The sequence below is a fragment of the Protopterus annectens genome, chromosome 3.part0 (genome assembly GCF_019279795.1).
Source record: "Protopterus annectens isolate FY-2018-M chromosome 3.part0, PAN1.0, whole genome shotgun sequence".
Taxonomy (NCBI): domain Eukaryota; kingdom Metazoa; phylum Chordata; order Ceratodontiformes; family Protopteridae; genus Protopterus; species Protopterus annectens.
The window spans coordinates 1,419,769,964-1,419,794,505 of NC_056731.1; the positions used below are offsets into that span (position 1 = coordinate 1,419,769,964).

Sequence of the window (24,542 nt, forward strand, 5' to 3'; positions counted from 1 at the left end):
ATGGCCCAACTGGTTTCATTTAAAACATATAACCCTTGATCCTAGCAGTGTACATGAACTAATAGCTTCCCCTGTTACTGGTGGACTGTGTTAGGGTGGTTTAGGCTGCCCACCATGGGTTCACGTATATACATTTGCAGCACTGGGTATCCCTTTCCTGTGCAGCAATGTCCTGCTTGCTAGGTAAAGATTCCTTTTTTTCCCCAGCTCATCTGCAGAGTTACATTCTTGGTCTGCTAGCCAGACTCTCATGTCCTCAGGCAAAGTGCTAAGGGCTTGTTCCCTCACCAAAAGGTCTGCCAGTCCTTCAGATGTGGTGACCTGAAACCCACTCGCCCAAATATGAAAACAAGTGCTTAACTCAGCAGTATAATCACACACACTTTCATCTGTCTTGCTTCTGTGCTCACAAAACTTTTTTTCTGTAAGCTTCAGGTGTTAACTTAAAACATTCAAGTAAACATTTCTGTAGTTTTCATAGTTTAAGCAAACAGCAGTTACAACTTTATCATGGAGTAAGGAGGTCAGGAACTCCCAAGCCCTTGGTCAACATTATACTGTTTACATACTCTTTCAAATATATGAATAAAACTGTCAAAATTATCACCCTCTGTAAATTGTGGAAGAAATTTACTGACCTTTATTGCTTCTGGGGTTCAGTTATTCCCCTCCACATTACCTCCTTGATCCAGGCGAAGAGTCAGCATCTCCCTCTCATGGTGACGCTGATGCTTATTTTCTTCAGCCTCCAAACACCACAGTTACTCATTCTCTTCAACCTCCAAACATCGCAGTCTCTCTTTTCCTTCGGCCTCCAAGTGCCACAGTCTTTCTTCTAATTCTAGTTCCGAACGTTTGAGCTCCAGTTCAAATCTGTGTGTCCAGATGGATTTTTAAGTCCTCTGAGGAAAAGGTGAACTGTCCTGTTTCTGAGGGCTGGAAATTCTCATCAACAGACTGGTTATCCACTTGGTTGCTGGTCTGAGCTGTAAATAAGGCTGAAATCATTTCCTCTTTAGTCAGATAGGCATGCACCAGTCATTTGGCTTCACACACCTTAACCAACTGAGTCTTTGTCATCTTACCATAATCCTCTGCTGACATCTTTGCCTTATTTCCCTGACTAAACTAAACTAACAAAAAAATAAATAAAACTGTTTTGAAATGAAAGTCTGAATGTTTTCCTTGTGGCTGCTTGAGAGTACACCCACCTTTAGTGATAACTGCCTACAGGCTACAGAAGTTCAATTAATATCCACACCACTGCTCACCAATATGTGATATTCCCACTCTGGGCCAGTAATCAAGGAGCCTCAATCCTCACTACTGACACTGGAGAGGGATGCTCACTTGGAACAAAAATGGATACACCCAGTATTTCCAGATGCAGCTCTCTGCATCAAGCACAATTTCCCTTAAGAGCACACAGGGAACATACACAGCCCAGGGTCTGGATGTTCATCGTGTTTCACTGTTGCAGTCATTACACTTGGGTTATCCTGCTGGCAGGCTACCCGCAGTCGGCCTGAATTCCAAAGTCCTGGTCCGGCTTCGGTTGCTGTCGCCTCTTCCCTGACGTCACGCGGTGCCTGAAGCAAAAGCAGTTCGCAAGTGCTGGTCGGCCGACTCCTGAGATTTTCTAAATCGAATTTCAGATCCAAAGTCTTCAATAAAGCTAAGTACCCTGTTGGGGAAACTTTTTTCTTGCTCCAGACCGATGTCAGAAAAAGTTAACAATTGTATTTCTTGTGGGAAGCAAATACCTCATAAGGATTTTCATTCTTACTGTATTCCTTGCCTAGGCCCTGACCACGACGTTGCTAGCTGTCGGTTTTGTGCTAGATTTAACCAATGCACTATTAAGCGTCGGTACGATTTTGCCTTTCATTACTTTGGCCGAAGGTTTAATTATATAATGCCATCGGAACAGCCAACGACCGGAGTTCATAAAAAGCGCAAGGAAAAGAACAGGCATCCGAGGTCCAAAACCGACGATGAGGCCTCCACTAGGCCAGTCGTCGGTTCACCGGTTCTCAGTGAGACACTTTAGCAGCCCCTGACACCCGCTACCTCAGAGCCACAGGCCACTTCCGACTCCCACGTGGAGACAACTAGGCCTATGGATAATCAAGGTATTGGACCTTCGGAAACTATTCCCTCAGATGGGTCTGGAGCCGCTGAGCAGGCATCGGCTTCTGAGGGTGTTTTCAGACCTACACAGTTGTATATCAAGCCAACCTCAGCTTCCAAGGCAAAGACTAAAACAGCCTTAAAGACAAAGAAACAAGTACAGCATTCTCCAAGACAGACTTCCATGCCTAAGAAACAGATGCTTCAAATGGCCGAAGACCTAATTACTTTGATCAGGGGTTCCCATCCCCCTCCTGATAAAGAGGCCTAGGCAAGACACTGAATATGATTCTTCTGATCAGGTTTCCATTTCCTGTGACTCCTCTTCAGAACAGGGATACTTTCTTCCTCCCTATGAGGATTCTGATGCTGAAGAATCTATTTATTCAGCCTCTCCTCCTGAGGACTATTCTTTTGGGGAAACCCTGCATACCATGAGGGAGCATTTTCACTGGGAGAGTCAAGATTACTCAGAATCTAAGAAAAGGCTCAGAGATTTTCTTTTACTGCCTCAGCACAGACCTCTTGCTATTCCACCTGTACTAGACATTGTAGATGATGTATTTTCAGAGTCCGGCCTTTCTCCTGACTCTTTACCCCCTGCACCCGTTAAGCCAGACAGGTACTACAAGGTTCCAGATTCACATAAATTTCTATATAAAAACCCTGCTGCTGACCCAGAAACTATATCTCAGGGTTCCAAAGGGGTCAAGGCTTCCACTGCAAAAAACCCTGTCCCCTCTGATAGGGATTCTAGAGCACTGGACAGATGGGGGAAAAACGTTTATACCTCTGCTACCTTGGCTGTAAGGGCTTTAAATTGTCAGTTTCATATGCTTAAATGTCAGCAATACTTAATGTCACTGCTAAAACAGAAAATGTTGACAAATTCTGAATGTTCTGAAAACAAGGAAATGCAGGATTTATTGCATGCAACTGAACAAGTGGGAAAGCATACTTTGCAATGTGGTTTTGACTCACTGGAGGATTCTTGCAGGGCCGCTGTTACAGGCTCTGTCATTAGAAGGCATGCTTGGTTAAAGGAACAAAATCTGCCTGATCATGTTAAAGCAAAATTATTGGATGCTAAATTACAGCATGATACTTTGGTGTTAAGGCAGAAGAGGTGTTAAAGAAAATGGAGGATAAAGTGAAATCTATGCAGACAGTAAAGGATTTTTTACAGGTACAGCCACCCAGATTTAGCAGGAACTGGCCTTCTAAGAATTGGTCCTTTCCAGTGTCAGACAGGCCACAAAGAGGCAGATACAGATGCCCTAGAGGCAGATCTCAGCCCCAAGGCTCATACAGGCCTAAACAATGGGGTGCTTCTACCTCCAAAAGCGGAGAAGACAAATCACAGCCATACAGGAAACAGTCCCAATGACTTTCCACTGCCAATGCCAAGCACTTATCTTTTGGCAGCACCCTTAGGGGGAAAGCTAGCACTTTTTTCACAAAACTGGCACATGCTCACCCAGGACAAATGGGTCTTTAATATAGTTTCTCAGGGCTACAAGTTCCACTTTCACACCCTTCCAAAGACAAAAGGTATGCCAGACCTGTCACACAATCAATGGGCAGAGGCACAAAAGCAAATTTCATCTCTCATGGACATGAGGGCTATTCAGCGAGTACCACAGCAAGAGCAGGGACAAGGATTTTACTCAAGACTTTTCTTGGTACCCAGAAAGGACAAAGCCTGGAGACCAATACTGGACCTGTCTATTCTAAACACTTTTCTGGACGTTCCAAAATTCAAAATGTTGACACTGCAGCAGCTTCTGCCCATGCTGGGCAAGAAGGCTTGGCTTGTAACTTTGGACCTCAAAGAGGCATACCTGCATGTCCCAATCAGACAGTCTTGCAGAAGATACCTCAGATTCATAGCTGGCTCAATGCACTACCAATTCTCTGCACTGCCCTTTGGCTTATGTACTGCGCCCAGGGTCTTCACAAAATGCCTGGCACCAGTAATTGCATTTTGCAGACAAAGAAGAATTCAAATATATCCCTACTTGGATGACTGCCTTATTCAAGCAGAGAGCAAGGACATTCTACTGAAGCATCTGGCGTTTGTAAAAAGACTACTAATTTGCCTAGGGTACACAGTAAACGAAAAGAAATCAAAACTAGTACCCTCTCAAGAGATAATATTCCTGGGTGCAAGCTTAAATACAACTGCCCAGATGGCTTATCTCACGCCAGACAAACAAAGGCAATTGGCTTCTTACTTCGAAAAGATGGCAACAAAGACACAGTTACCTGCAAGAAAAATTCTGCAGGATTTGGGCTTCATGGCATCCTGCATTCTGCTAATTCCATATGCAAGACTGCATATGAGGAAGCTACAATGGTATCTAAAAAGTGTTTGGACTTAACATTGCTACAGCCTGGAAACATTAATTACCCTCATTCCCTGTCTGCAACAGGAGTTTCGATGGTGGGCACTGGCCTGTCACCACAACAAGGGACAGCCATTCACTTTGCCCACAGCCAGGCAGACACTAACAACAGATGCATCGGATTATGCCTGGGGGGCCCACAAGGCAGGAAAATGTATTCAGGGCACATGGCCCGCAAGCCAAATGCATCTTCATATCAATCAAAAAGAGATGCTAGCTGTACAGAATGCCCTGACAGCCTTCAAGGACCTACTCCATCCAGGACAACTGCTGATAAAGACGGACAATACTATAGTCATGTGGTACATAAGCAAGGGGGCACACATTCCTACCCCCTCTGCAGACAAGCCATGACTTTGTGGAACACAGCATTGACTTATCAAGTGCACCTGCAAGCACAATTCCTGCCAGGAAAGACAAATACTCTGGCAGATGAACTAAGCAGAAACCTCATGGACCCTCATGAGAGGAAACTAGATCCACAAGTCTTCAGCATGATAACAAGGAAATGGGGATGCCCAGACATAGATCTATTTGCCTCCCCTCACAACTGCCAACTATAGAGATTCTGCACAAGGACTTATCACAAACCAGCATGGAAGGTGGATGCTCTATCATTCAGCTGGAAAACCCTTATAGTATATGCCTTTCCGCCACTGCCTCTCCTCCCCAAGGTACTCCTAAAGGTCAGACAAGAGAAGCCAAAAATGATACTGATTAACCCAGACTGGCCACGCCAGCACTGGTATCCAATCCTAAAGAGCTTGCCTCAAGGCCCAGCCTGGGCTTTACCTCAAATTCCTCATCTACTGACCCATTAAAACAATCAGATCCTGCACAGCCAACTCAGAACCCTAAATCTGGCTGCATGGCGGATAATATAACCACTCAGAACACACCTCTCTCTTTAAAGCAGTTATGGATGTTATTTTGGAGACCAGGAGGCCCAGCACCAGAAAATCTTTTGCAGAAAAATGGAAGAGATTATGTGCTTGGAACCAGGCACAAGGAATTGACATGCTTGTTCCAAATATTCCTCAGATTTTACAGTGCCTAACTGAGATGCTGGACAAAGGCCTATCCTTCTCATCAATTAAGATCCATGCCTCTGCCATTTCAGCTCATTACAATACGGAACCACCTATTTTTTCACATCCACTGTTAAGGCAGTACCTTAGAGGGGCCAAAAACATAAGACCTCCAAGGAGAGCACCGATACCTACATGGGACCTCAATTTTGTCTTGGAAAAGCTCACACTGCCTCCTTTTGAGCCAGCCAATACAGCCGAGATAAAATTCTTATCATGGAAAATAGCTCTGCTCCTAGCAATAACTTCAGCAAGAAGAGTCTCAGAGTTACAGGCATTAATGGTTGTGGAACCTTTTATTATTTTCCATCCGGACAGGGTTTCTCTAAGGACGAACCCAACATTTATGCCTAAGGTAGTGTCCAGTGTGGCTATTAACCAAACCATTCATTTGTCTACTTTTTATCCAAACCCACAGAATAAAGGGGAGAGACTTCTGCATTCTTTGGACATACACAGACAGCTACGCTTCTACTTGGACAAAACTAATGCTTTCAGAAAGACTGAGCAACTTTTAGTGGCATATGCTGCAGGATCACAAGGAAAGGCCATCTCAAAGCAGACTATTTCAAAATGGATAGGCCACTGCATTCGTTTCTGCTATTCACAACATGGCAAATCAGTGCCTAAGGGCATTAGGCCACATTCAACCAGAGCAGCAGCCACTTCAGCATCCTTCCTCAGAGGAGTTACCAACCAAGAATATTTTGGAGGCTGCAACTTGGACTTCAGTGCACACCTTTACAAAGCACTACCACTTACCTCTTTACTCTAAATCCAGAGCAGGCTTTGCCACTGCAGTTCTGCAGGGCCTCATAGCCACTCCTAATTCTATTTAGGCCTAGCCACCCAACCTCAGCTTTGGGATTCAACCCAAGTGTAATGACTGCAACAGTGAAACACGATGAACATAGTACAGTTGTGTACCTACCATAAATGTAGATGTTCAAGTGTATTCAGTGTTGCAGTCCAGGTTACCCTCCCACCATCCCCCTTTCATTGCTGGGACTTATCTGTACTTCTCTATTCTATGCAACCTATGTGGTGTATTTGCTTATAGATGAAGGTAATGTTTATGTTAGTGCATGCTTTTTTATAAGCAGAATTTTTAGCCTACCCTTTTGGGGGCAAGAAAAACTGAAGAACATGGCGTTGGCTGCATCTTTTATACCCCTGGTGCACTGATGTCAGGGAAGAGGCGATGGCAACCGACGCTGGACCAGGACTTTGGAATTCAGGCCGACTGCGGGTAGCCTGCCAGCAGGATAATCCAAGTGTAATGACTGCAACAGTGAATACACTCTAACATCTACATTTATGGTAGTTACACAACTGTACTTTTTCTCTCTCTCTCTCCCCAGTTCCCCAGTAATGCTCCCTACTGGTACAACTGTAGAGTTGAGTCCTCCCAGCACCCTCTCTGTGAAACCAATGTTTCGTGTCTCTGCTCCAAGTAGCTGACACACACACATACACTTTGAGATTTGATTTTCACACACACACACACACACACCTGGGAAAGGCTGGCACAGATTTACCTGCAATGTCCCTTTCTGCCCATACTCTAAGGTAGTTGTCACTTTTTCCAGACACTACAAAGCCAGCTACCTAAGGCTGTTGCAAGGGTACCCAATTATACTGAGTGAAATTAATATTAATACAAATGGTAATGTTGACCAAACAGCCAGGCTTCAGGAGTGGCCACAGTGTCACCAATAGATATAAGTACTTTCAAAGGTTAAAACATTCCCTAAAGGTCCAGCTACAATGAAAAGTTTCAAATGTATTTAATAATAAATAATAAACAGAACATGAAAATATGAAATACCTATTTACAGTAAACACCAGAGTTTCAGTCACAAGAAATATTAAAAACACAGCTGGAGAGATTTACACAGTTATAGAAAAAACAATAGTTAACTATTCTCACTATATTTTCCTGACTGATGTAGAAAACTACTATTCACTGGTTTACTTGTTATCACAAGGAAAGATGAAGTAGATGAAAGATCCTTCTTTGTCAAGATACAAGAACAGACTGCAATAAGACTTCAGTCTCGGCTAATATTAAAACATTATTTTTGTACAGAATGACATCACATACATCTGGTCATCTGACTTCTGGTTCCCATGCAACCCCCATTGCTAGAAACTGCCAGGATTTAGCACCTACCTGTCAATAATACTTGCACAAGAGCTTTGCTGAGACCTGGTGCAGCTTCTGGAATTCATAAAACAATTACAAACTTCTGTTCCTCCTACAGAGGCTAACAAACCATGATTCTTGTAGACATTGCTTCTCTGGCTTTATTCAAAACTGTGAGATAACATCTTTATGGCCTAGGCCCAGTAAATTTCTTACTATTTTTCAAAGTCAGGTGGATTGAGATGAGCCTCTTCTGTTCCAGTATCCTCTGTTACTTCATTATTCATTTCTTTAGTTACAATGCGTACATTTAATTAGTTACTACATGCATGTATATTTCTTTTCTGTCAGTGGGACCAACTGTTGGTACATTTTTAACACGGTCAGCTGTACAAGTACATTTTTTAACAAAATCATCTGTACAAATCAGTTTGATATACAAATGATATGTAATTCTTTACAAAATTCCAGCTAGCTGTGCTGGCATATGTTACACATCCACTGCCCAATTCTCCTGTCATAGCTGGCAATACCTCACATCATCACAGACTACATAGCCTTTGTTGTCTTGAAGCACTAAAAAATCCTCTCCCTATACTCAGTTTCACATGGGTTTCTGAACAGTGATCTCTGCTGTGGAGGTCATTGCACTTTTTTATCATCTTCACTTCCATAGAATTAGTGAAGGGCAGTTCAACACTGATGCCCATTATAATGCATTACTCTCAAAATGGTGCCTGTGATTAGTGATGCAGAAAAAGAGCTGAGGAAAATGGTGTTTCATCTTTCCTCAAGACTTTTCCCTTCTTGGTGATGCCAGAGTGCCAGTGAGAGAGGGATAACCTGAAGGGGACTACTACTAAATCTTCACTGGAAGATATTCAAATAAGAGGAAACAATAGACTGAAACTTTTTTTGAAGAACTGACATCAGAAAGTGTTATGCAACAACCATTTTACTGTGTACTATGAAGCTTGGATAGAAGGATGTTTAATTAATGTAAGCTCATTATAATGAGTTAATCATGACTTGTGCACATATTCTAGCAAGTAAGTTATAAATGTTTTGTTTATTACGGAAATTTCAACTACATCTGTTTCTTTTTTGCAGACAGCAGACATGTTCTGACTGCAGGAAATGATGGCTTCCTTAAATTGATTGATGTGCAGACAGGAATGCTTGTTTCATCTTTGCCTTCGGGGGAAGAACAGAGGTATGTGCAACTTGGCTAAAGTTGATTTGTGTGCATCTCATCCATTCCTCTCTCTCTCTTTTTTTCTAGTTTTACAGGCATCCTTTTAATTACAAGGCTTATCTTCTCCATCTCATGGTTTCTTACCTACACTTTGTATCCACCTCTCAACCTAGAGGAACAGTTGCTATAGTGCAGTATCTTCCCAGATTGTCATTGTCCCTACACATTTGTAGTTGGTGACTCTCCCTGTGAAGGAGCATAATTTCTACTGCATGTATCGGCATCTCATCCTTCAGATCATTATCCAAACCCCATGACCATATATGAGCATGGGAGCATAGACTGACAAATACATTAAGATATTTTCCCTTTAAGTCAGTTCTTATTTCAGCAACTACATGTTCTTTGCTGCCATTTGGCTAACATTGGTCCTGACTCCTACCCTTCACCTTTTAGGTTGCAAATCCACACAAAGTGCATTCAACTTAGCCACCCTGCATAGATCCACAAGTCACAAGGTGCTTCACTAGCAGGGAACTCCTCTTCCCCCAATCTGGCTGCAGGGGTGGGTCCCTTATGTCTAGTAACATCATTTTTGTATGTGATGTTATTAAGAGAAATTGGCAGATTTTGTTAGCATAACAAGGTACTGGTGAAATTATAGGGAAGACCCCCAATTTTTGTTTTAAGAATGGACTTTCATTAAAGTGATGACTTTATTATCTTAACAGTAATTTAGTACAACCACAATCCGAAAGGGTGGGCACTTTCCCCTGTAGATCTTGTAAGGCATGTAAGTTTATATCTGCCAAAAATTTCTTTATACATCCCACAACGAGCAAGAAGATTCATCCTAAAATTTATGCTGACTGACTGAGTAGACATTTGCTTTACCTAGCGACATGTAGAGTCTGCTGCTGTTTTTATGTGGGAAAAACTGCTGTCCAAGAGTAAGAAGGCATGGGCTGTAAAATGTAGACACTCCCTCCTCAGCTTAAATAAGCAAGTAAGCCTTTTTGTGAAGTCCTCCAAGGCAAACAATGAATCCAAGTTAGCTTCCTCAACTAAGGACAACCATAAGGCATTCTTCATTTACATTCGTAACCTAAAAAGTAAGGTTCAGATTTGTGCCAAACTGGTAGTTAATGGTAACACATACACTGAGCTGGTGACATAGCTAAATTGCTAGTCAACAGGTTTGGTGAAAACTTTACTCCCCGTCCCCACCACAAGTACTTCATGACATCCCTACCACATGTCCTCTACCTTGTATCTCTAAAGAGCAGGTTGTAAACACCCTCTCTAAGGCCAAAAACATAGCATCAATGGGATCTGATAACATCCCAGGCTGTGTCCTGCATGGGCTCAAACAAGAATTAGCATCACCATTGGCTACTCTTTTAAATCACAGTCTAAATACCATCTTCATTCCAGCTGAATGGAAAACAGCCATCATTATCCCCCTGCACAAAGTTGGTGCTTCTACTGACCCCAGAAACTACAGACCTATTAGCTTGACTAGCCTTATCTGCAAGACCGTGGAAAGAATCATGATGGACCTTATCAACAAAGATATAGATAATACCCAGTTTGGATCTGTCAAGAGGAGATCATGCTTGTTAAACTGGTGGACTTTTTCGAGACGGTCACAAGGCCCTGGATGAGAGGAAGTCTGTGCATACAGCTTACCTAGTATTAAAATACATTTGTTTATCCATAATAATAACAGCACCATCTTTGTCCGCTTCTTTTATAACAAAATTATCATCCTGCATCAGCTTTTTCAAAGAAGCACATTCATCAATAGATAAATTAAGCATCTTTCTAAAAGAGCATTTATTATACAGCTTACCTAGACCTGGCCAAGACATTTGAGACTATCCCTCACTCAGGCATCATTGACAAACTCTCCCAGCTAGAGATCAGCTCTTATAAGGTGGGTTGCAAACTGGCTCTCTGATAGAACCCATACAGTCAAAATAGGAGAATCAACCTCCAACAACAGACTTGTTGCCAGTGGTGTTCCACAGGGATCGGTCCTGGGACCTCTACTGTTTGGAATCTCTTCCTCCGAAGTACAACCTAAAACCAAGGGACTGTAATGGACAAAGTTTACTGACGACTGAAAACTAGGTGTGATCATAGAATCTCCAAGCAATGTCAACATCCTTCAAGAAGGTCTTATGCAAACAAATGATTGATGCCAAAGTCATTGCCTCAAACTCAATTCAAAAAATGTATTTATCATCCCTTTTGGCAAGAGCGATGTTCCTGCAAATTACCATATCAATGGGAATGCCTTAAGTATGCACTTAGTGGTGAGAGATCTGGGCACTCAGGTTGACAACAACCTTGCCTTTGATCACCATATCTTCAGAGTGGTAAGAAGGGCATTCTATATGGCTCACCTCATAAGTAAGGGCATTGCCTCAAGAAAAAAGTGAAGCTATCACCTCCCAGTACTCTTCACTCATTAGGCCAGTAATTGAGTACAATGCCCCTTTTGGCATGTAAATTTCAGAGCACCAGCAGCAATTGGAGAGACCACATAGATTCCTCACAAAGAAAATTCAAGGTCTTCAGCAGCTATCCTATGTGGATCAGCTGAAATCGCTGTCACTTTATTTTGTTTCATACAGACTACTTGGAGGTGATCGTTGCCTTGCAAATAAGGCAATCTCTGACCCTGCTTTATTGGAAATGCTGCACATCCACAAGTGAAATGGCACACAGGCTACTCACTCTAAAGACCCAAACCTGGTATATGACATCAATAGAACCTGCTGCAGGGGCAAATTTGTCTGCCATAGGTTACCAAGCCTTTGGAATAGACTCCCACTTCACATCAAACAGAGCACCTCATTGGCCCTCTTCAAACACAGTCTGGACGATTGGATGAATAACCGTAAATTCACCCCAGGAGCTCCACCTGTGTCATCCTTTACCAGGGGCAGTAGATACTGATCATGCTAACAACAGTAAAATTTGGCTAGGCTTGTAAGGTCCCTCGGGCCATTAGCCTAGTAACTTCCTATGATCATTTGAGAAGGTTTAAGGAGAGGATTTTGGAGCATTTGGGAGATATCCATAAGAACAGTCCCACTAATTCATTAGCTAAGCAGTGTAATGCTAATCCATGGCATAGTCTTGAATTTATGGCCCTACAACTGACAGCAATGAGTATTAGGAGAGGTGAAAATAAAATAATAGAGAGAGACTTGAATTAAAATTGATTATTATTTTGCAGGCTCATAAGGATTTAGGATTAAATTAGTCTGTTTCTTTAAAACCAGTTCTGAAAAACAAATTACCTCATTAATATTCTTACTTGATTGTAATTGATTGATTGTCTTGAATATTTAAACTGACTGTTTTAGTGTGTCTTTATGGTCTGAGAAAGTGCGAACAGCACGAAAGCATACCTGATAAATAAAATAGTATGTTTTATCTGCCTTACAGTCCTGGTGATTGGTCTTTGTTTTGGAAATAGTTTTTTTTGTGGACTTCTCTTTTATCCTGGTGAGCCTTTTGATATATGTTTAGGGTATGGCTGTTGTGGACAGGGGGGTGAAGTTTGCACCAAATCTGTCAGCTATAGCAGGTTGGCAGTTTCCTCCAGTATAGTATGAGTGGTATCATCTACTACCAGTTTGGCACATAGCTGGACATTCCCTTTTAGATTTTGGATGTAGTTAAATAATGCCTTATGATTATCCTTAGCTAAGGATGATATTTTAGCTTCTTTGTTATCTTTAGAGGACTTTACAAGATTTTTGATTTGCTTGTTTAACTGTGGAGGGAATTCTTTCTCTGCTGAGTCAGTTCCCTTTTGTTCTTGGGCATCAATTTCTTCCTCTTGTTATATAACCTGTTTATACTTGTGATCCACCAGGGTGGCTTGTTTTTTCAGGATGATCTGATTTTGATCGTCAGGTACAGCCAGGTCTATACAGTTGCTTAGGTGTTTATAAAGGGCATTTATGTACTCATTGTTATCTGTGATTGTGGGGGTATAAAACTTTTTAAACCATCGCTTAATACGCTATAGTTTGCTTTGGAAAAGTTTTTTTGCTCCTGTGGGATGTCCGGTCCAATAGTTACTTCGAACAAGACTGATTTATGGTCCGACCTTACCAGGGAGGTCATCACACAGGAAGGGAGTGCAGTGACCGCCCATGTTGGTGAGTATTATGTCTAGGACATTTGAGCCTCTTGTGGTGGTGCAGAGCATCTTTTCAAGAGCATTTGTATTGTCAAAGTCCAAGAAAATCTGGGCAAGCATGTTTGTGCTCATGTATGTCACCCATTCAATGGAAGGATAGTTGAAATTTCCCATGACTAAGGTATTAGGCTGTATGTCAAGTGAGTCCATTAAGTCCAGGTAGGTGGTGTGCTTTTCTTGGTTCATGATGGGGGACCAATAGCTAGCAATGATGTGGTAGGGTTTTTTGCCTATAGTTAATTGCACATGGAGTAGTTAGAGAGATTCATACTGTTTGACCAGTCTCGAGGTATACTTAGCTTTAATGAAGATGGCGGAAACCTCCACCTTTGCTTCTTTCACGCTCATTTTGAGGTCTGAATGTGTAGAAGGCATTGTAACCTTGCACAGCTGGGGGTGCCTCTCTGCGACCTTGATCCATATCTCTGTGACTGCACAGATGTCAGCATCTTCCAAGGTGAGGAGTGCTTACAGGGAGTGCAGTTTCATGTTTAGACTCCAAGCATTAAGCAGCAGAACCTCAAGTTTGTCCTGAGTGGATTTTGTTACATTGGAAATTTTGTTGTTTTGACATTGCCCAAAAAAGGCACTATGGCAAGCGCCTTTTCCAGTATCTGGATGCTTAGAGGAGGCAGATGCAGACCATCTCTAGCAAAGCAGCATAGCCTGTCAACCATGTCTTCCCGAGCTGACAAATACTGGATCCCCCTGGACTGACACCAAAAGCTAAGCCAATTGTTGAAGTCGATAATTTTTTGTTTATATTGTGGCATCATCCTGGGTGAAGGTAGAAGGCTGCTTAGGGCTGGGGTTATACCTGCCTGGGACACATAATCTGAGAGTTCAGTCATGTCTGTCTTCATATAGTCCAGAGAGGTACGTCTTAGGTTATTCACCCCAACATGGACTATGATAGTTATAATGGTACCTGTATGCGTGATTTGATGAATCCTAGAACCTGACAGGCAGCTGATCATGACCTTCTCCTTGTCCAGTCTGGTGAGGGGGACATCTGTGTGTCTCACTATGGAGTTGTCTCTGACCAAGACATTAGGTTTTCTGGTGTTTTTCCCGTAGGGTCTTAATTGCTGAGACACTGGTATATGTGTTATGTGCAAGTGGTTTAATATTGGAACGTCTCTGATCTTTTGGTAGGCTTTGTGGGCACCTCCATGTATATGGGTTTGTGTCGTGATCTTATTTTGTATGAGAAGGTGAGGTGTGTGTGCTGACAACCTGTTTGATGACCAGTTTGTTGTTACATGAGAGAATTGGTTACAATTTCATAATGTAATTATATCTCTCAGTTAGGGTGTTTGTTTGTTTTAGGAGTAAGTGGTTGTCAGTATACATGAGGCAATTACTACGTGGTCTCAGGATGCCCATGTCAATCAGGCTGGCCAGAGAAATTATGCCCGTCCATTGTAGCAGGTTTTTACTGTATGCACTATTAAGGAAGGGATTGGACTAGTTTGCCCAGTTTTTGTACTAGGACTAACAAATGGGCTTGTTCTATTTTTTTTCAAATAATTTTTTATTTTCCAAATAATATAATGTTTAACAATACAATCATCAATAAACAAGTATTATAAACCTTTATATACACTATCTACAATTGACCAGAACAAAGGAGGAAAAAAATTAATAAAATATATGAAATTAGTAACAAAAATTTATAATATTCAATTAATAAAGTATAAAGTTACACATGAATTATTTAGGGTTCATTTTTAATGTCTCAATAAGAGTTAACATTTTTCCCAAGGATTGTTTGTCCATGTTTTAGGTGAAATTCTTGATTCCTTGACCTTGATTTCTAATGTCGCTGTTTCTTCCATCAATCTCAAGAATTCTTCCAGGGTAGGTTCTTGTGAAGACTTCCACTTTCTAGTTATACATTTCCTTGCCACAGCTAGTATGGACCAAAGTAGGTATAGACCTTTTTTATTCATTCCAATACTATCATTAACATTTAAGAGGACTAAAGAATTGGTTAAAGTAAAGGTATCTGTGAATATAGCTTGGAGAAAAATAGTAATTTCTTCCCAGATTTTTTCTATATTAAACAAACGGGGGGAACCAGATCCTATACACTTTGCAGGGAGGCAATGAGAGTATGGGAATGGGTGATATCCACCAACCGCTTTCTCATAGCAACGCACATACCGGGTCGGTCGAACATCTTAGCGGACAGGTTGAGTCGGACGATCCTCTCACCTTACGAGTGGTCTCTGAACCCTGCTGTGGCGAAACAAATCTTTCTCCAATGGGGTCAACCTTGCTGTTATCTCTTCGCCTCGCCTTCGAACACAAAATGTAGCGAATTCTTCGCTCTGATTCCCCCACCAGGGGAAACCCCCAGAGACGCTCTAGTTCATGCTTGGCCATCTGGTCTTCTGTATGCTTATCCTCCTCTTCCCTTGTTGACAAAATTCTTGCAGAAAGCTCGTCGGTTGGGGAGCAGAATTATCCTCATAGGCCCATTCTGGCCTCGCCAAACCTGGTTCCCTTACCTGTGGTCTCATCAAGTACATCCTTCGTGGATTTTGGATCCCAAACCGGATCTAATCTCTCACCCTTTAGGATTGAAGACCCCCAGTCTGGACTACCTGAAGCTGTCAGCTTGGTTGATCCAGTTCCCTTGATGGCTAGGACTCCCGGTATATCATCTTCGGTTAAGGCCATCCTGGTGGCTGCCCATAAACCATCCACCAGGAAGATCTACAACAGTAAATGGAAACGTTTCTCGATCTGGGCGGAGCACAGGAACTTAGATCCCTTTACGGCTCTGATTCCAGCAGTCCTAGACTTTCTTTCACATACCTTTGATCAAGGAGCCAGTGCTTCTACTATTAAAAATCAGTTGGCAGCTATTTCCCACTACCATGTTGGTAACAGCTCAGGGCCGCTAGCATCCTCCAAAATATGCAAGGCTTTCTTGAAAGGAACTTTTTTGTTAAGACCTCCCATTAAAGATCCAGTCCCCCCATGGGATCTTACCCTAGTTCTTCAAGCTCTGACTGGGCCCCCCTTTGAGCCTGCAGCTTCAGTCAGTTTGAAATATGTATCATGGAAAACGGCCTTTCTGATTGCCATTACTTCTGCGAGAAGAATATCGGAGCTTCATGCTCTTTTCAGTAAACCTCCCTATATCATTTTTCATAAAGACAGGGTCTCCCTCAGGACTAATCCCTCCTTTCTTCCCAAGGTGGCTTCGGAAGTCAACATTAACCAGGCCATTAATCTGCCTGTGTTCTTTCCAAATTTTCAGAAGAAAGGAGAAATACAGACTTCATTGTCTGGATGTTCACAGACAGTTACGCTTTTACTTAAATAGAACAGCAGATCTTCGAAAATCTGACCAACTTTTTGTTTCCTTTGCAAAATCTTGTCTGGGCAAGCCAGTTACTAAAGTAACCTTAGCTGGATGGATTTCACAGTGCATTCTCCTAGCTTACAAAAACTCTGGTCATCCTGAGCCCCTGAGAGTACGAGCCCATTCTATCTGATCCATGGCCTCTTCTGCTGCCTTCTGGTCAAAGGTTTCCTTGGATGACATTTGCTCGGCAGCTATTTGGGCTTCCTCTCATACCTTTATTACACACTACAAATTGGATTTGATCTCCAGAGGACGCGCATCGTTTGGCTCAGCAGTGCTCCAGAATATCCTTCCATAAGGGCCTCCCAAGTTGTTGGTAGCTGGGGACTCTGTCCCACAGGTTGCAGAGCAAATTAAGTTAACTACTTCAGATAAAGAAGTTATGTACTCACCATAACGTTCCATCTGAGTAGGTAACTTCATTTGTCTGCAACCGACCCGCCCTCCATCCCCCGCACCCTTAGTTCGTTATCTAAGAGTCAGGATATGGCTTCCTTTCATGGACGTCATTGAAACAGATTGGAACCACTCCTAGGTTATGGAATTCCTTATTGTCCTATGGCAAACTCAATCTGAGGGTTAGAGGGAGATGGCAGGGCATTATGGGTAGGGGAGGAGCTTGGAGCTTGGATCTATTAGCTTGGAAAGCTGCCGGCTCGGATCCGATACCCACAGGTTGCAGACAAATGAAGTTACCTACTCAGATGGAATGTTATGGTGAGTACATAACTTCTTTTTTTGACGTGACTCTCTTGAAGAAATACTACTTGTACTTTATTTAATTTCATATATCTTAATAAATTAGATCTTTTCCTTGGATTGTTTAAACCGTTAGTGTTTAAGGATAAAATAGTCAAGTCCATTCTCAGTATTTAACTTTACATCATATTTGTTTTGTATTATATTTTGTAATACCATACCAAATGTAAAATGTGTAACTACTGTGTTAATAATTCTCATTGTAGTCAATATTTTAATTTTGGTCAAATAACTTAAAATAGAGTTTAGTTCAGGCCAATAAAAAAAAATAAAAAAAAATGCCAAAATCACTTGTATAGCAACAAGTATACAACTATTTTTGTAAACCATCTAATGTACATGAAGTGAAATACACTTCCAATCTGCTAGATGAGAAGAAATCTAACAGATTGCCTACCATAACTTCCCTCATGAAAAAAGAAAGAAAAAAAAACTAACCCCCTTTCGAGCTCCAGTACACCTATCTCTTATTTTGGAGATTTAACAATATTAGTTATTATTTTCTCTATATAACTGTTAATAATTAATTAACATAATGTATGGAAATGAGTATGGATTTGGTAATACAATTTAATTTTATATTAGATTAGACTTCTTTTTCAGAATATAATCATCCTATCTTGCACTACTTAAACATTCATAAAGTAAAATCTAATTTATAGCGCAGTAAATGTTGCTTAACATTAGTTCTCTTTAGCCTTAGAGTAGTATATCAATATTCTGATATGACCAATATACTAATGATTATGTCAGATAAACACCCTCCTACATACTAAAAATATATTATAACTGAGTGAAGTAGATTTAGAAATGTAAAATGGATACCAACTTGGGTGGTCTTGAATCATAAGCATATTTTGGATAGGAAAATAAATCCTAAAGCATTGCCCTTTATGGACAAAATTAGTCTGATAAAATATGGGGTCATGGACCACATAATAACCTGTGTCTCATCTTTGCAAACTTTATTTCAGTCCGTAGATTTATTGCAATATATGATGGTTCTTCAACCTTTCCACAGGAATCCTAATTTTAAACTAAATAATCGATCGATCTCAGCAAATTTCCATTAATACTTAATCTGACTCTATTTGATGTTTTTAATAAACTTGACTTATCGGCTTTACAAATTAGACAGGAAATGAATCTACCTAGAAGTTACATTGTTATAATGAGACAAGTTAAAGAACTTGCCTTGAGCTACTTTAGGAACTTTAAACCTGCAGCCGGATTTGTGGATAAGTGCTCTGAATTGTGGCAAGCTATCCAACAAGACACTAAATTTATAGCAACTGCATACAAATTAATTAAGGATTTGAAATTTCAGGACAAAATTTTGCTTTCAGAGTATTGGGTAAACAAAGTAACAGTAACAGACAATCAGATATTAAAAGCAATTGATATAACTAGGAAATCAGTTTCTTTTCAAAACTGATGTACACGCAATTGATGATTTGGAACAATGCATATTACACACATCTTAGATTACATAAATTTAACCCTAGGAATTCTCCAATTTGTCCATACTGTACAGATCAAACAGCGGATCTTCTTCATATGTTCTGGAGTTGTAAATGCGTATATAAACTTTGGAACTCTCTTAAAGTACAACTGCAAAAGATGGGTTATCAAAGTTCTACACTGTCTTGGGAATTTATGATTCTACACATTCCTCCAAGAGAGCTTTCCAGATCGCAAACTATTATTTGTATGAATATTTTTTTGCTGATGAAACTCTATATAGCCACAAATTGGCTAGAACCACATAAGACATCATGAAATAATTTTAAGCTTGTGGCTATAAAGCATATACTAGCACATAAATTACTTCTGAAACAAACTAACAAAAATATTAATAACCCGAAAATATGGGAAAAGGTCTTCAATATTATATTAGCATGATACTGATTTTAGGAATATATTAAATATAGGAAGCATTTCATGTAGATATTGTATAAATGGTTTGTAGTAGTTATAGTGTATTATGTGTGTGATGTTTATTGTATTTTTGTAATGTTTTTGGAAAATATATTTCAATAAAAATTTATTATGGAAAAAAAAAAAAAAGAAATGTATCAATAAGTGAAGATAAATACGGACAAGTCTATTCAGAACACTTGAATCTTACTACAAAAACTATGTGGTCCATAGAATGAACCCTTAGAGTCGTGCTCACTAGAGATGATAATGTAAATATGTTTGAGTGAACAATATGTCATAAATCTCTACGTATCACTCACATGCTTTCAATTAGAGAGAAATGAAAGCATAACCAGATTCAGTTTATTTTATGTCCACCCATGAATGTAGTTGTGACAAATTAAAAGAAAAAATGAAGAAAGACAACATTAGACCATAGTGATCACCCACTGATGATGAAACAGAAGCAATTTGCTTTGATAAGTGGTCATGTGGGTGAGCAATTTATAAACTTTTTAATACTAATGCATAGTTATAATATCAATTCATATTATGAGAATATCATCACAGAATATTGAACAAAATGCTAGTCAAGACAGGGCATTACTGAAACTGTTCTGCACAGCCACAGTTCCTTAGAACCTTTATAATAGAGCGTTTATCAAAGACTGTGTCATGCAGCAAGATACAAGAGTAGGCAGACTCCCTTCTTTGTTATTAAATTGTTAAAAGTAATGACACTCTAAAATATACAAAACCTATTAAGCTGAACAGTGCCTTAAGAAATCTCTCTATCTCATATCTATTTAATTAGTGTTCTACTTGAATTTCTCATCAAGAATTACAATTTACAAATCTGTCTTATTTTACTACTTGAAGCAGTAGCAAAAGCAGACCATGAAGGCATTTTCTCATGGGCCCTTTACTTTAAAGAAATAAAGAAATTCCAAGGTAAACTCATTTTACCAACAATCTCACTAAGAAACTGATAACCCTATTATTTAAACAGTTGTCAATATTCAGTAAAAATATCAGCTGCATAATAGTCAGCTATACAACTAATGTCTGAAGGATTAAAGGTAGTTTATCTTATAAATCCCTGCCTTAACCAGATGTGTAGCATACAGAATATCATTTAGGATTTGTGTTTCTTAGGAACCTATGTCTGTAAATGTGTAATTCAAACAATTCTTGGTAGAATGAATGACTTCTAAACTACTTTATTATGCTAATTTATGTGCATTTTACTGTAGGTTTCCCAGTACTTCTCCGTCATCAAGGCAACTCCCACAATACATCAACAGGCACTCGCAAGACTGTCTGAGATGCCAATTTTATGAGTTATAGAACCATGGCTTAAAGCTTTGCTGGGAATAAATCAACTGTTCATCATAGAAAATAAGTACACATGCCCACACAATTTAGTAGTGCAGTTAAACAGCTACTTGCATGTTGGTGTAAGAATTTTGGCTAATTACCAGCATCTTTGTCACTTTACTGAAAGTTGAACCCCACTTACCAAAGATTAGAAAGCACTAAAAGGTGAGGAGAGTAATCAGTAATTTACTATCTACTGTATTCACTATTTATTTGGTTACTACTTAATCAGTTCAACTGAACATGTCTAGGCAGTGTGAGCAGAGGAAAATAACACTGCACAGTACAGGGTTTACTATGTTATATAATAAAGCAATGGGCACTTTATATTCAAATAAGCAGGAGTTATAAGTACAATGTAATAAGTCCCTTTGTGGCTTCTGAAATTAGATGATTTATGTTACCAGGTTAATGAAGTATTCAGTATAATATGTCTAAAACCTGTCTTAATTTTACTTATGTGCACAGAAGTATGTCACAACTGCAGTTGATGTGTGCATCTCACACACATATTTTCCTATTTACACTTGCAACGCTGTAACAGATGCTTACAAAACTATCAGACATGTCATTTTACTGGATCACCATAGCATAGTGTATCTTATAGTCTAGGTAGGAATAATTCAGAAGTAAGAAAAGACTGTGTTTACTTCAAGTGTAACAATGTAGTCTGTAATGCTTCTATAACTTTTTCAATTGGATGTTATTCAATGTTACTGTAAATTCTTCTTTTTTGTGTTACCTACATGAAAAACAGCTACTCTGTCACTGATTTCACACCTATTCTTTTTATTTATTGAAAAAAAGTCAGGGTTTGTAGATTTTAATAATCCAAAGACCAAGTTAAATGAGCTTAAAATATACTGCTTGTGCAACTGATATCACACTACAAGCGCTACCTTAACAACAGACAAGCAGGGGATCCCTTAACTGACTATTTCCACCTTAAATCTTTCATAGCAGGTAAAGGAAGCTCTAACTAGTGCATGAGAATGTTTCAGATAACAGCATTGTCAGAACCCAGTAACAGAACTCTGTTTATAGTGACTAACTGTTTTTCCTGATTTAAAAATATTGATATCTATGTTACTTTTAAAATGGGAATTTGAAGTGTAGTGAAGTCAGTAAGCCACAGAAACTATGATTAAAAATGTTCAATTCCTATTATGCAACAATGAGGTGAACTATATATATACTATTAATAAAAAGGGAGATGATAAAAAACATTTGTGTACATGTTGTCTCTGTTCTTCCTTTACATATAACTAATTATACTAAAGTGAAAGATAACATTTTGAATCTGGTTTTCCTCACTGCCTATGAATGAGATGTAACTATATTTTTAGAAGTCACTCTAAGTTATAAAACCATTTAACATTATCAGACACAACCACTAGACTTGTGATGAGTATATTGCATAAAGTATAAGTTTAAGAAAAAGTATAAATGTCTCAGAGTATAATAGGCAATACAATAGATAAAATACATACATTTTGAGGTAAAGTCCAGAAGTCTATATCTTTGTTGATTGTTGGAGAGATTTGGAAGACTGTGTAGTTTTAGAATCAGTTTTGTTTCTTTTTCCTTACATCAGACCAAGTATTTTTTTCTGGAGATCTTTTCAAGTTGGTGGAAACAGTCCAGTCCATTTCTTCAGGAATTTTGGATGATATTATTATTCTTGATGAAGGTAGAGGCTTCTTCAGTGTTATTAAAGGTTCTGAAGTAATTTGAATAGAAAATTCTGATTCTAACAGGATATACCATCTGCGCTTTTATTTTATTTTGTTTTAGAAGTTTCACAAATGGCCAAGTTTTTTTTCCCTTGTTTCTAACACTTTTGCAGAATAATCATTGTCAAATCTGATCCGACTCTGTTTATATGTTATGGGACTTTTTCTTCAGGCTGTTTTTAAAATGAGCTCTTTATCCAAGAAGGACAGGAACTTTACCACAATTGAGCTTGGTGGTGCATTAGGTGAAGAGGGTATAGATTTTCCTATGGCTCTGTGAGCTGTTTCTATTCCATTTGATAATCAAGCACTTCAAGAAGCCAGGAATTCAAAAAGGTGATGATGTCTTCTCCCTCAGTTTTTTTCTGGAAGGCCAAATATTCTTATATTAGTTCTCCTCTCCCTATTCTCTAAATCAGCCACTTTATTAAGTAGCCAGTTATTTTGGTGAAGTAAGATTGCTGTCTGATTTTCCTCTTCTTTGAGTCTTCCATCTATGTCATTTAGTGATGTCTCCATATGAAGTAATTTACTTTGTTGTTGCTGCAGTATTTCTTTTAGTACATCTGTTTGCTTTTGGCAGTTTTCCTTGAGACATTCCAAATTATCAGTGAATCTATCCATTTTCAACGACAGTTCATGTAGTGTGGAAGACATCAGTTGTATCTCCTTATTCAGAGTGGTTTCTGAGTGAGAATTCTTTAAACTGGCCATTACCAAACAGCTGTGTTGTTCTCCAGAATATTTTGACAGGAAAAACTCAATAATATTTCTTGAAATTTGGTAGAGTTGTAGTTCTTAAGTTCCTTAATATTTTTTTTCCATTTCTGGTTAATGAAAATAATGTTTTCCCTGTTTTCTAGTACTGTTTTGTGGAGCTCTAAAAAATGCTGCTTATCTGTTTGCCATCTAGGCTCCCCCCCCCCCCCGCGGCTTGTTCTATTGAAGGCTAGCGATGATAAGTGTGACAGTGCTGCTCAGGGAAGGTCGGGAAGATTCCACTAACAGATGTTTAGGGAAAAATTGTGTTTCAAGGCATTTGCATGTATACAGGGCACAACTAACCCCCACTGCACAATGTGCACTGCACAATGTGCAGCAATGCATAAACGCGAGGCTTAAATACAGGAGAAATGAAACATTTTTAAGCTCATCTACCAATAGGAAAACACACAATAAACCTTCCTCTAGCAGTCCCTAGCTCCGACAAGGCTGGATCTACACTCTTCTACTACAAGGGTACAGGGGAGCCTTTCTTAATGTAAAATGGATGGTTTAGTGCTCAAGTGTATCAATAACAGTTCAAATTCAGCAGATCTGAATTTAGACTATGCTATATAGGCTAACAGTACAATTGAAATCAAGTGCAGAAAATGATGCAGCCACAAACAGTAAAAAAACAGAACTAATGAATATGCTTGTAATGTAGTCAAATGCGAGAACCATTTAGAATGGATTTCAGAAAATAAGAGTTTTATAGCAAGTGATTATTTTCCAAATGTATGGCTAGCTTTATTTAAATTCTACTCATGAAATAATTGAGAATGTGGCCATAAAGGAAAGCACTCCTGTACTTAGTGTTTGTATTACATGAGACAGATTACCTTCTTAAGACACAAGCTGTTTTGTAATTTGCTGTGGATCATGCATTGCAGTGGACCTATAGGACTTGAAAACCCTCAAAAAAGGTCAGATAGTTACAGATAGATGTGAACTTCACCCCCCCCACCCCCCCCAGGCCAAACTAAGGAAGGGGCTCACTCTAAGGATATGAGCAGGACTGACTGTTCAGGTGAAGTATGGCATTTAGTAAACTTTTCTATCAGGATGGTTGCTCCCAATTCCCAGACAGTTGACTGGTGTGTACCCTCTGTCATGTTGTCACTTTGGATAACTTTGCTGTCTTCGATGACTTTTAACAAATTTTGTATTTGGATTTTAGATCGGGGAGTTGGAACAGATAAAGCTTGGTACTCAGGTTGACTCCTATTCTCTAGCATTCCTTTCATGTTTTGAATTTTAATTTTAGCACTCCATTACTATATATTTCAAACCCATTTCAATATTTCTATTTTGCCCGTGTACATATTTTATTCAGTGTGATTATACGTATTTTTATTGACACAGACAGGAAGCTTAATAATGTACCTTAAAATGGTTTGACAGATTGGGACTTGCATAGCTGATC

The 24,542-nt window shown here is 39.6% G+C and overlaps 1 protein-coding gene across 1 annotated transcript in view; it reads left to right on the plus strand.

Moving 5' to 3' along the window:
* Positions 1-24,542, plus strand: part of NSMAF (neutral sphingomyelinase activation associated factor) — a 2,091,028-nt gene that overhangs the window by 1,908,683 nt on the left and 157,803 nt on the right. The window contains exon 29 of the mRNA XM_044065485.1: positions 8,880-8,982. Coding sequence (XP_043921420.1) covers positions 8,880-8,982 — 103 coding nt within the window. The remainder of the gene's footprint in view (positions 1-8,879; positions 8,983-24,542) is intronic.